This window comes from Euleptes europaea, chromosome 9, assembly GCF_029931775.1.
Source record: "Euleptes europaea isolate rEulEur1 chromosome 9, rEulEur1.hap1, whole genome shotgun sequence".
Taxonomy (NCBI): Eukaryota; Metazoa; Chordata; class Lepidosauria; order Squamata; family Sphaerodactylidae; genus Euleptes; species Euleptes europaea.
The window spans coordinates 39,808,196-39,821,846 of record NC_079320.1 but is presented as its reverse complement, the minus strand read 5'-3'; the positions used below and the strand labels follow the sequence as shown (position 1 = coordinate 39,821,846).

The 13,651-nt window shown below is 43.2% G+C and overlaps 1 protein-coding gene across 1 annotated transcript in view; it reads left to right on the top strand.

Moving 5' to 3' along the window:
* MAML3 (mastermind like transcriptional coactivator 3) overlaps positions 1-13,651 on the top strand; it is a 311,770-nt gene that overhangs the window by 180,945 nt on the left and 117,174 nt on the right. The window contains exon 2 of the mRNA XM_056855381.1: positions 7,845-9,353. Within this exon, the coding sequence (XP_056711359.1) occupies positions 7,845-9,353 (1,509 nt within the window). The remainder of the gene's footprint in view (positions 1-7,844; positions 9,354-13,651) is intronic.

Genomic DNA, 13,651 nt, shown 5'->3' with positions numbered 1-13,651 from the left:
ATTGTCAAACAGAAATGACTACTTCTTTAGATGGGAGAACAAATTTAAATAATAGGGAGTATAGGTACCAAATATACTAACGGTATAAAAAATAGCATAGTAGTACCTATAACGTATGTGTATATAATCATAAATAGCAGTTGATTCATACAGTCTAACCTTATGATCACTGTATTTTTCTTCAGGTAGTAGGGATAGGGAGCGAACTTTATGAACTTGTAATGTGACTAATTTCTACTTTCCTGAAACATTTTAGATATGCATATGAGAAGTAGTTTGCATCTAAATGTATCACACATTGATGGGGCAGTGAACAAGTGCAAAATGACTGCCAGTATTTTTGCCTTTTGGGGGTATAATATTTTTAGTGTGAGTTAGAACTGACGCTCTTCAAGGTTCAGCTCCTTCTCCAGGGTCTCTAGAAGTTAGTCTCAGAGTGGGAGCATCTTGTTTCTAGCGCACATTCAGGTAGAACATGCAGGTGTGAACATGAATTCTAAGTCACCGTGGAGCACACAGCCTGCCATTTCACACCCTAGAGTTGCTAGAGTATATTTTGACCTGCTAGAGTATATTTTGACAATTATGGCTTTCTACTATATCAAAGAACAAACAACGTCTTGTCTTGTAACTCAGTGGAGCAGAGGCTATTGCGGAGTTAATGAGCAGAACATACAGTAGAGGAATACAGCCTTTACCGATGTGATATAGTACATATTGGCGTGAGGGTCTCCTTGGACTGAACATTGGAGTGTCACAAATGTTTATGTGCTATTGTCTGTAAAATACTGTAAGATATGGAATGTGACATTCAGCATACTTCTCATCTTTGTTCAAGATCGATTATATGTTAGTGACCATGAGAAATATGGAGTTTCTTTAGACAATCCAAAATCTACAGAAGCACCTTCCCTTTTCCTTATTTGTGACTGAGGAACAATATCATCTGAATGATGCTGGCCAATTTGTTAGGAGTGGAGTGTGGCAGATCTTGACTCTGTGAAAAGGTGGAGTATTTGACCTCAATACACATTCCAGCCTTACAGTCCCATGAGCCTAATATTCAATCATCTCTGCAGGAGAGTATATCAGTTCATTTGAGAACAAACAACAGCACGGTTCATCTGAAATGACATGGAGAATAAAAAAAAAATCAATTTTTATACAGATCGGAGTCACAGGAGTGGAATGGAGAGAGCCTCACACCCTTTTGTTCTTTCCTTAAAGATTAACATAAAATCATTTGTGGATAAATTTATTTGTTAATATTCCATGCAAGAGTAAAGGATTATGTACCTTTGCGACACCTTTCCCCACCCCCATGCCATGATTTCCATGCCCTCTAATTATTTCTGCTCTTGTTCAGGTTTTCAAACCCAAAGTTCCAACACAGAAGATTCCTTGGAGCTCAGACTCCACGGAGCATTATTTCTTTGCCTATTGTGAAGAAATGAATGCTGTCTTATTGTTTATCCTGTTAGCCCTAGTTAGGGTATTTTGGAGTGGCAGAACCTGAATTAAAGGATTGGGGAAAAATCAGTGGAATACACATCTTTCCTGTGCTATGGAAGACTAAATACCCTGTGTTAGCAACTGGAGCCTCCCTGTCTGTGGTCTCAATGATCATCTGACTGGTGAGCTTAAAGGGGGAAAATGACATAAAAATGCTCTGAAGTGCGTTTGACTTTTATGGTCAAGATACAAAGCCGAAAGAGAATTCAAGTCTCGCAGCTTGTTTTGAAGAAGCAATAAAAGCGCTAAACAGCAGCAGTCCTGGTCACTCCCTATACATAATTGAAATAGCTGCCCACTGAAGTCAGAATGAGATTGGGGGGCTGGGGCTGGGTAAGTGGCTCTGACTGTTGCTATAACAACAGCACCTTGGTCTAATTTCTTCTGAAAAATGACTTGCTGCTAGTGGGATGAAGTGGAGCAGCTTTTTTGCAGCAGATGAAAGCTCTGTCGACAGCCTTAAGTGCTCCCTTGTTTATGTAGTGGATACACTGTGGTGTGCCCACTGCAATCCTGCTAGAAATTTTGCGATGAGTTAGTCTATGTGCGTGCGCACCGGTGAGCATGGGCATGTGTGTCTGTGTGACATGCACACATACTCTTGACTCTTAACAAATAGCCCTGCGAAGTTAAGCTCTGTTCTGTTCCACAAACAATTTCCTCTTTTTACAGCACATAAACACTTATTCACACATGTCTGTCCATGCCTTCTGCTTTGGGTTAAAATAAGATGCCAAGAGCACCCATTACATTGTTTTTATAATGTTATTCCCTTATCATTGGACATCTCTTGTTCACCAGCTTCACACATTCATAGAATCTCATGCATTTCTGCTTGTTTCTGACTTCACCACTTTCTGGTTGTCCTGGCTAAGTGCGTGGTTTGAAAGTAGTCAAGTAGTTATCAGTAAAGAAAGCCAATATCCTACTGGCATGCTGATCACTTTTCTCATTTTTTGAAGAAGGCATCAAGCTACAAACTGTTGGCTTAATTCTCATCTAACATTTAACTCAAGTCTGAGCGCTGTTGTTTAGAACCCAAACCACAATTTTGTGTTTCAGAGTATAAAACAGACAAACCATGGTTTGGAGTTGCTTCTCTAGGTACATTTTTAGACTCTGCTTCATAAGGTGCTGCAGCAGTTTCTGGAGGCGGGGAAATAACCTTAACCATGGACTGCTAATTCAACCGTGTTAGCTGAAACCCATTCAAACCATGATCTGCTGGCTAATTCAGACATCTTCTCAAACCACAGCTAAGTTTTCTTACCTGTGGCTTGTAGCAATGACTGAATTGAGCCGTTAGCTCATTGCAGGGAGAGCCAAAGGCAGTTGAATGCCACAGAGGATTTCCTTAAGTGGAACTTTTTGTGTGGCACTTTTTGCTGATTCCCTCCTCCCACTGCAGACCCGTCTCCCCCCTCATGATGTTCCTGGGGGTCCCCTGACCCTTATAAGCAGTATACATGGGGTATTTGGGGCTGCAGTAGGAGGGGAAGGGGAGAAACCATGCTCTGCAGAAAGAAATTCCTTATTCCCTCAGAAATTCCACATTGGAGCCAAGCTAATTTTTTTGGTGGATGTCTCTGTGTGTGTTTTTTTCAGAGAAGGAATATGTATGAGGGATATGTTTGTTTTTTATTCCAAAATGTTTTGTCAGCTGTATTACAATGTATGATGAAGGGAAAATGCCCTGCCATTCATAGATCCATCCCCTTGTGAAGTCAAGAAATGAACATAAACTTAGCCACTGAAATGATCTCAGCAAGTAGCATTGCCAACCTCCAGGTGGTAGTTGGAGATCTCCTGCTATTACAACTGATCTCCAGGTGACAGAGATCAGTTCACTTGGAGAAAATGGCCGCTTTGGAAGGTGGACTCTATGGCATTACACCCCATTGAAGCCCCTCCCATCCCCAAACCCTGCCCTTCCCAGCCTTCACCCCCAAAATCTCCAGGTATGTCCCAACAAAAGCAGGCTATTTTTTCTTTGTATAAATTGTTCTAACATTATTCACCAATTTAACATGATTGTTCAGACAAGAGTTTATCATGAGTTATTAATTCCTGATTCACTTAAAATATCCAAACATTAGGTGTGAAACTAAGGTTTGAGGAACATGCTGGGTAAGGTTAACACTACTGAATCAACGGAGCATCAGAGTTTATTATGCACCATCCAGTTGACATGGGAAGACACAGTGAGTGTAACCCATGCCTGAAGGATGTGTCGCTCCTTTCCCATGGAAGGGGGAGAACACCAATATGATTGATTTCATTCCTCCTGTATTTCAGTGTTACAGAACTGGCCCTGATCAGATTTGGGCTGGATGTTCTGCTTCTCATTTGCTTGTAAAGCTGTGCAGTTGTTCATCGCTATGAAGGGTTGCTTAATGAATTACCTCTGAAAATGGTCCACTGTTTCTGCAAATCCTGACTGATGTAAAATGTGTCTTTAATTTAAAAAAAGAAGGAGGAAGTACAATGGCGGTTTTTTGGTTTTTTTTTCTTTTTCTTTCTTTCTTTTTTTGCATCTTGTTCACTCTGTCCATAACAAGAAGTCACTGATAAACACAAGACTGTGTAGTAAAAAAAAAATACCACAAAGGAAATGACAGAGAGTTATTTGTCTCTGGTGTGAGAACACATGGCCAAATAATTGAAGCCAAAGAACTTTTCCTTTGTAAATAGCAACCTGTTATATAAACTACAATTTTTTTTTAAAAAAAAAGACAATTCGCGGTATGCAAGACTGGTTCTATATGTTTTACACCATGAGTAGTAGCCTAAAACAGCAGAATTATGGTCGGTACTTTTTCAGATTGAGTATGGGGAGTCATAATTTTTAACACTCCCTCATGGAAGAAACTTCATGCATGCGCACACGTTAGTGATATGGATAAACTAAACCTTTCTGCATAATATGCAACGTTGCTGGACAATCCAGTTCCGTGCCATGCAGAATTACTCTACTCTTAGACTGGAGTAACTGTGCACGGGATTGCAGTGATGTGGGACATGGCTAGTAACAAGGAACCTAATTTGAACAAGATTGCAGGTTTCCTGTTTACATACTATGTCCAGTCATTTCTGTAGCTGGACAGTATTTGCCCTGCTCCAGTGAGCACCAGCAAAGTTAAGAGAGGCTGGAAAGAAGCTGCTGTATCATCACCTTTTCATATTAGAAGACCATTGTTCCAGCACTGTCCCTCCAGTGGCATTTAGAGGGCTTAAGTGGGATCCAAGTGGTGCCTGAGCCTTGTCTTGCCTTGTTGCTCTCAGCTGCATGATAGCAAACAGGGCAATACGGCCAATGAATTGAGATAGCAGTATACTGCAATTAAAGGAACAGTGATAATAAACTTTATCCTTCCCAGCAGGGTGGGGAGGAAAGCTGTATGTCTGAGAACAAGGGTCAGCAAAACCAAGCCCTGTCTTTGCAGGGGTTGCACTTTCTGGCTGCCGCTTCTAACTGGCCATCAAGGGAGGCAGCATTTGTCTTCAAATATTTGATCAGAGGATAATACATGAAGAGAAGAAAACTGAGCCAAATTTGTAATGCAGAGAATAATCATAATAAATGAGCCACAGTGGTATAGAGGTTGGAGTTTCAGACTAAAATGTTGGAGATCCAGGATGAGATCCTCACTTTGCCAGGGAAGTTCACTGTGTGACCTTAGGCCAGTCACATACTCTCAGTGTAGCCTACCTCATAGGGTTGCTGTGATGATAAAATGAAGGAGAATATGGCAGCTGCTAAGTAAATAAAAATGGTACAAACTGAATGTCATAGGTCATAAAATAGAAAAAGCATATCCAAATATTAAGCAGTTATCCATTGTTCTAATATGTAATAAGTTCTTTGTTCTAATATTTAATAAGTTCTAATATTTAATAAGTTCTTTGTCCTTTCTACTGCCTCTCCTGTATTCTGTGGTTTCTACCTTGAATAAAATACTTTTTAAAAAGTGCAACATGTAATTTAGACATAATTTTTGGTGATACAGTATCTGCATGTGAAAACTCTTGTGCTAGAATAGAAATACATTGGTCTCCTATAAGCCATGATGAAAAAGTAAGTAAAAGGTAAAGGTCCCCTGTGCAAGCAATGGGTCATTCTTGACCCATGGGGTGATGTCACATCCCAACATTTTCTAGGCAGACTTTGTTTATGGGGTGGTTTGCCAGTGCCTTCCCCAGTCATCTTCCCTTTACCCCCAGCAAGCTGGGTACTCATTTTACCGACTTTGGAAGGATGGAAGGCTGAGTCAACCTTGAGCCGGCTGCCTGAAACCGACTTCCGTTGGGATCGAACTCAGGTCGTGAGCAGAGCTTTTGACTGCAATACTGCAGCTTACCACTCTGCGCCACGGGGCTCTTCTGATAAAAAAGTACAGAGGTTTTATTGGTTACTTTTCACACAGAGAGACAACACTAGATGCTATTTCTGGGGTTGATTTACGAAATGAATGTTGTGATGTTTGCCTTTTGTTAGAGTAAATATTTCGTTAGTAACCAAATTGCTGTTCATTTATTGGTACTTACTTTGGTGACATGCAAGCAATAGATGCTGCTCAGGCAATTTTTTGCCTTTGCACGTGATCAAACAGTATTACCGTATATACCCATGTATAAGCCGACCCGCGTATAAGCCGAGGTGCCTAATTTCTCCCCAAAAATGGGGAAAAATTAGGCACCCGCGTATAAGCCGAGGGTCGGCTTATAACCCCTCCCCCCCCCCGCAGGCTTACCTGACAGGGCTCCCGGCGAAGGCGGAGGTGGCGGGCCCCCCACAGGAGGCTTCCAGGGCGGGGGGAGGCAGGAGCGCTCCGCAGCCGGCTTCCCCCGGCCCTTCCAGGGCGGAGGTAGCCAGGAGCGCTCGGCTGCCGGCTTCCCCTGGCCCTTCCAGGGCGGAGGGAGCCAGGAGCGCTCAGCTGCCGGCTTCCCCCGGCCCTTCCAGGGCGGGGGGAGCCAGGTGCGCCCGGCGGCGGCGGCCGCGCGGCCTTGCAGCGGCCGCAGGAGGCCCTCACAGGGCGCTCCTGGCCGGGGGAAGCCGCATGGGCCCGGCAGCGATGGCGGCGGTAAGTTGCTTCCTCCCTCCTCCCTCCTCCCTCCTCCCCCCTCCCCCCTCCCCTCCCCTACCGTATTGACCCGCGTATAAGCCGAGGCCGGCTTTTTCAGCCCTTTTTTTGGGCTGAAAAACTCGGCTTATACGCGAGTATATACGGTAAGTGCTTTCAATTCTGTGTATTATTTGGGAAAGATTTATTGTGCTGTCCTATGGAGAGCTACTCTCTACTAAGCCCATTGATTAGACTACAGCACCTATGTATAGGGTTATACTGTTAAGCATGTGCATGTCCTTTTAAAAAAATGGAGAAGTGCTTAACGTTGGCTTGGGTGCATAATGTGAATAATCTTTCTAAATATTAGGATGTGCCAGTACTAATCCATTGGAAGTAGGCAGCAGTCTGACCCACAGTCAAAACTGAGAATTTTATACAAGCATTATTACTAATGTTCTGGAGGAAATTAATCATACTAATGCCCCACTAAGATCAGTGGGCTTTAAGTATGATTGCCTTCCTCTGTATCAGGTAATCTGTGTTTCTGTTCCCTGTTTCTTTGCTATGCCCTGTAAGTAACCTTTGTACCTGCTCCTTTCCCACCCAGTCCTGCCTCACTGAGAGGAATCCAGCCAGCATCCTGCTAATGCCAGGCTGGCCGCTGGTAGGTATTACAAGCACTGTAAGGACTCTCTGCACTTCGGGCTGCACGGTACTGGCATATCTATGCCCAGTATTGCTGAGGTGGGATAGAGACAATAGTTTTAAGAGAGCTGAAGCTGTTGTGAAAGAATAATCATTACCATGGATACCCTCATTTCTTTTCTCCTATTAACATCTCTAGTGATATTAAGCTTTGAACGTTTTTGTAATACCACAAAAGCCTGTTTGACCAGAGATGATACTGGGACAGGAAAGAAAAGCATGGTGAACAATGGCCCTATCATCCCCTCTTGAATCAAAAAGTAATGCCTACCTCCAGTTAGTGACATCAAAAGATACTCTTCTGCAAAGTAGAATATACTTAAAGTAACAAACTTGGTTCTTTTTGTGTTGTTGTAAAAAGCTGAACTCTACAAGGGTCTAATTAATTAATTTTTTATATCTACTTAATAACAAAGATATAGTTTAAACAATAATGTATTTTTTTCTTTTTTCTACTGATAAATTGTATACATTGTTGAAATGTTTTGTTTATAATGATATCAAAAATAATAAAAACTGTTTATTAAAAATAATTATTTAATTTTTTTCTGTTTCCTCAAGCTACAAGAGACGGTGAAGAGGAAGTTGGAAGGAGCGCGCTCACCCCTCAATGGCGAACAGCAGAATGGTGTGTGCGACAGCAGCTTCTCTCCGACCAGCAAGCGGATACGAAAGGATGTACCTGGGATTGATGGGATCAACAACTTGCCCAACAACTTGCCTTTGCCTTCTATTTCTCCTCTTCACCAGCTTGACATGAAGCCCTCTTTACCGCTGCAGAATAGTGGAACTCATGCTGGGGGTCTGGATGACTTGGGTAAAAATGTCGGACTGCCAGAGATAAAACTCCCCATCAATGGGTGCGGAGAGCTTGAGGATAATTTTAGCATCCTGCACAACAACAAGGAACTAAAACAAGAGCCACTGGATGATCCTAGCTGCATTGATACTTCTGACACATCACTTTCCAATCAGAATAAACTCTTCTCAGACATTAATCTGAATGATCAAGAGTGGCAGGAGCTAATAGACGAGTTGGCTAACACCGTCCCAGAGGATGACATACAAGATTTGTTCAATGAAGACTTTGAAGAAAAGAAGGAACTTGAATTTCCCAGACCAGCCACTGAGATACAAGAGAGTGCAAGTGTGAAAAGTGATCCATCTCACTCTCCATTTGCCCATGTACCAATAGGGTCTCCCCAGGTAAGGCCTTCTTCTTCAGGTCCTCCGTTTTCAAATGTCCCCACAGCTTCTAGCATATCTTCTGTCTCTAGCGCACCCTCTGTTCCAGTCCTTGACAGCTCACCAGCAAACTGTGTTGTTCAATCGCCTCAGACACCCAATCAAGCACACACCCCGAGCCAAACTCAGTCACGACCTGGCAACGGTTATCTCATGAATCCAACAACGGTGACAACGGCGGGCCCAGGGTCAGGTCCAGTGGCTGCGTCCAGCACTGACTTGTCTCCAGCTGAGCAGCTTAAACAGATGGCAGCACAGCAGCAGCAACGAGCAAAGCTCATGCAGCAAAAGCAACAGCAGCAGCAGCCACATCCAAATCAAACATCCAGCTGGTCCCCTGTGGGACCTCCATCTAGTCCCTATGGAGGACCCTTCAGTACAGATAAACCAAATAGCCCAATGATGTATCCCCAAGCCTTTAACAACCAAAACCCTGTTGTGCCTCCCACGGCAAACAACCCGCAAAAGACTACAATAAATAACTACCTCCCTTCGAACCACATGAACATGATCAGTCAGCAGCCAAATAACCTAGGTACAAACTCCTTGAGCAAACAAACCAATATACTTTCTTACGGCAACACTAAACCTCTGACTCATTTTAATGCTGATTTGAGTCAAAGAATGACTCCACCAATGGCCAATCCAAGCAAGAACCCCATGATGCCCTACATGCAGCCCCAACAGCCCCAGCAGCTCCAGCAACCACAAATGCAGGCTCAGATGGCGCATTTGAGTGAAGAGCAGAAACGCATGCTTATCATGAAGCAGAAAGGAATAATGAACCAACCGATGGCCTATGGAACCCTTCCCCCCCTTGGTCAGGTAAGGACAATTGGCTTCTTCTTGTTGCTGTTTCTTGTTTGCAGAAAAAGTCCAGGAGGAACTAAAGCAGTGCTTAAGTTACTCAGGTCTGGTTCAAAATAGTTTGTTGCCCCAAGCAAGGTAACCCTTGTCTCCTCTGCATCCCTGCTGACTGGGACCATTGCAAGGGTCTTGGCTCAGACCCGTTTGATGATGGTGTAGGTCTAGAAGGCAATGACAACTACTCCCTGCACCACTGATGGCTGTGAGTTAGCTGAGCCATTGTGGGGTGTCAGCATCCTTGTGCTACCCAAGCAGAACTAGCCCTGGAACTAATGCCACTTTTTCCTCCTACATTTCTCCTTCTTGAAAAAGGATGTTTCTTCACATTAGCACATTATTTTAAAAGTGACATCACCATCTTGAGCTGATATAACCCACTTGCGCACCTATTCTCTAGGTATAGGCAAGCATGGAATCGGAGGTTCTGAAGGTTTTGAATTTTCTTCTCCGGACATCTTGTTCTTCACAAGTTGTGGAATTTACTCATCATACGTTCTTTCAATGCTGATTGATTGTAAATGGTTTCCAGCAGCCTATGCTGACTGTCCTATAGAAAAAGCAGGATTACTTGTCTCTCCAATATGGGGAAGATGAGGAAGAGTGAAAGAAAGCAACATGAGACTGAACATATGTTAGGAAATGTAACTCAGCAGTCACAAACTGAACATTAGCCAAAATGTTGGAGAAACATTTTTTAATTGCTGAATATTTTATGGTGAATGCTGGAAGTGTTGTTACCTTTAACAGACACAAATAAATGTCAAAAAATAACCTATTTATGACATAACAGTAGCACAAAACGATTTGGTACATCTTCTGATTGGGTAGCTGTGTTCTCTGTTTGGGATGTGTGATTTGACATACTGGAAAACTGCACGTTATTTGTTGTTTCTGGGGGATCCATGGGTATGAACAAAAACACTTCTTTTTTAAAAAGCTTCAGGTCGGCCAGAATATCTTTAACTTCTTAATTAAGCAAGAGCTGTTTGGAGTGACTTGCAGTTGCCATTTGCAAGTTCTTATTTACATAAAATACTCGGCAGCAGCTATAATGCAGTTCTGTTGCACAGTAGAGCAGATTGCCCATTAAGAGATGCTTGTGTAAACTGAATTGCCATGTTTTTAGATTAAGTCTTTAGACATCACTTACCCCCTTGATTTGACTCTTGACTCGTGTGTGCTGTAAACTGAATGGAAGTTGCCGTGGATCCTCTGGCAGGAGCAGAAGTGCCCCAAATTCGGAAAACTGAATTGCCTACAATAAGTGGTAGCCTGCCAATAGGTATGTTTGTGGTTGTAATGGAAGTCAGTTGTCTTTGACTTTATGGTTCTTTTCTTTTGAGGGAAACCAGGGCTTGGAGGGTTTGAATGATTCTGCAAGTGTGGGAAGCTGCTATGGACAGGCTAACCGAATGGCCTACTGTTAATTGGAGCACAAATGCCTTTTACCAAACCAGTTTCTTTCAGAGCAATAACTACTACTCTCGAGCATGTTGTGATTTACATTTTGTAAGTCATAGCTAATGCAATGCATTTCCCAGTTGTTGTGTACTTTGCCAGTAAACTTTGCTGTTTGCTGTAGCAATGAATATAAATATTTTTTTAAATAAATATATTGAAGTTTCCAGGAAAGAATTATACTCTGATCATGACAAACTCCAAGAAAGTAGAATCCAGTGGTTGCTGACTGTAGAAGGGTGGATTATAAGGCTACTGCAGCTAAGCAGCACTTTGGTGTGGGGGAGGAAGGGGAGGAGACCTATATAGCAATGGCTGAAGGATGCGGCGTGAGGGGAGAATGCCTAGGGTTACCAGGTCCCTCTTCACCACTGGTGGGAGGATTTTGGGATGGAGCCAGAGGAGGGGAGGCTTTGGGAAGGGGAGGGACTTCAATGCCATAGAATCCAATGGCCAAAGTAGCCATTTTCTCCAGGTGAACTGATCTCTATCTGCTGGAGATCAGTTGTAATAGCAGGAGATCTCCAGCTAGTACCTGGAGGTTGGTATCCCTAGAGAATGCTAAATTAGATCATATGCTGTGCTTGTAGAGAAAGGTCCTCAACCATGTTGAGCTTGTGGGTGCTTTTCTAATCTTAGGTAATGGTACCACTAGGGTTGCCAGCCTTCAGGTACTAGCTGGAGATCTCCTGCTATTACAACTGAGACCCAGCTGATAGAGATCAGTTCACCTGGAGAAAATGGCCACTTTGCCAATTGGACTCTATGGCATTGAAGTCCCTCCCCTCTCCAAACCCTGCCCTCCTCAGGCTCCGCCCCCAAAATCTCCCACCAGTTGCAAAGAGGGACCTGGCAACCCAAGGTACCACCACAAAGTGGCTACAATGGAGATTGGAACCAATCACTAAATATTGGGAGTTTCCATGCCAAATGTCTTCCTGTGACAGAAGCGGCTGTTTCTGAGTCAGTGCTTCTTGAAGACTGAAAGATGATACCTCTTGGGCTTTTCTGAAGCACCTCTTTTCCAATGAGGTGGCGGGAAACCACAACTGCCTCTTTGCTTTGGAAAAGAAGGAAGTGGATGCCAGGAAACAACATCAGCAGGCACCACATCGGTAGGGTTGCCAGCATGAGGTAGGCAAGCAGAGTGAAAGCTCAACGGGGGGAGGGGCTCATTGCCAGCAATGTACCAATGACATCCTCTCATTGCTGATGATCCTCTAGCATTTAGCAAAAACTCTGTGTGGTTTAACCAAGTGCAAGAGTGTCACTGGAGACCACGGATCAGGCTGCACGTGTGGCTGGAGATCAGAGTGTTCAATGCATCACCACAGTGTCTTCAGTGTGGACCTTCCATCCTCATCCCAGTGGCGCTGCCTGAATGACAAGCCTTCATCCAAATGCGATGGGATGGGATGGGATATGGCCTCTCAACCAAATTCCAGGTCCACTTCCTACATTTTCAGCTATCCTCTGAAAAGAAAATACGATAAAATGAAAAGCATTAATGCAATATTCTGCCCACAAGTATGAAAAGTTACATGAAGTTGTTCTCTGTGAAATGTTGATTTAAATATTGCATGCATTATGTTACCTTCTGTGACCTCACCCTCTCATTCCCCTCCCCCTTAAGTATATTCAAAAGAGGGCAGTCTTCATGTTCCTGATGAGTTAAAGATGTCAAAACCCAAAACAAAACCTTGATTGATAACAAAAAACTTCAGTGCAGAGTCCAGAAAGAAGCCATCCCTGCACTTCATCAACACCTATATCTAGTTCACCTTCAGATGACCTGAACAGAAACAGGAGCCTAATGTTTCCAAACTGAAAGGTCTTTCCAGTCCCAGTAGGCCAATTTAGGAAGCATAGAGAGTAAAGACTGACTTAGGTGGGAAAGGTAAAACAGTAGCCTTCCATCTGGAATGTATTTCCTCTGCTTTCTCTTGCTATTTTCCTGAAAAAGCGTTTGATTGACCTCCGTGTACAGCCAGGAATAATTCTTTGCCACAATGATAGGAAAAGATTTCTGATAACATACAGCCAAAGTCACAAAGATGTTGCCCCTCCCATTCTCCCCCCCCCCATTTTAGGAAACAAAGGGAAGCCAGGGTAGCTAGAGCCTCTTCCCTTTCTTTTTCTCTGCACTGAAACAGATAACAGAAATACTCCTTTCTTTTTTAAACCGTCTCCAAAATGGGGACATATCACCGCATGTTTAGTGCCTTTATTGTGTGTTCGGCAACACTGTACATTTTTATAACCTGTATTAATACAATAAGCTTGTTAGTGTGTGTTATGACCGGGTAGCCAGATTAAAGGTCGTGCGAAAAACATTATTTCTGCAGAGCAAAGGGAGAGAGCCAGCTGTGGCTATACGGTGAAGTCACAAGGTCTCGCAAAAATTAGTGCCCAGAAAATAAGATAAAGCCACAGCAACAATGATGAAGTACTTTTGGGTTTAGCGTTATTTGCAGTCTATATCTGACAACCACGTGGGAGTCCCAGGCTCATAAAGTCTGCATTTAGAGGGTCTCTGTTTATTTCCAATCAGAATATCTAAATGTGCTCCCCTCCTGCCGCATGGGACACCTGCAACATTTTGTATGCTGTGTTAGCGACATGAACATCCTGCAGAGAGATCAGTAGCACATCACCTTCGTGTTCACATGTCGGTTAAGCAGTTAGTGCTCTGGCTTGTTTTCCAGGCTTTGATGAGCTTCATTAATTATACTTTAAAAAGAAAGGTGTGTGGCTGGAGAGGAACCCATTTAGCTCAATGTGAATAGGAGTAATTTGAC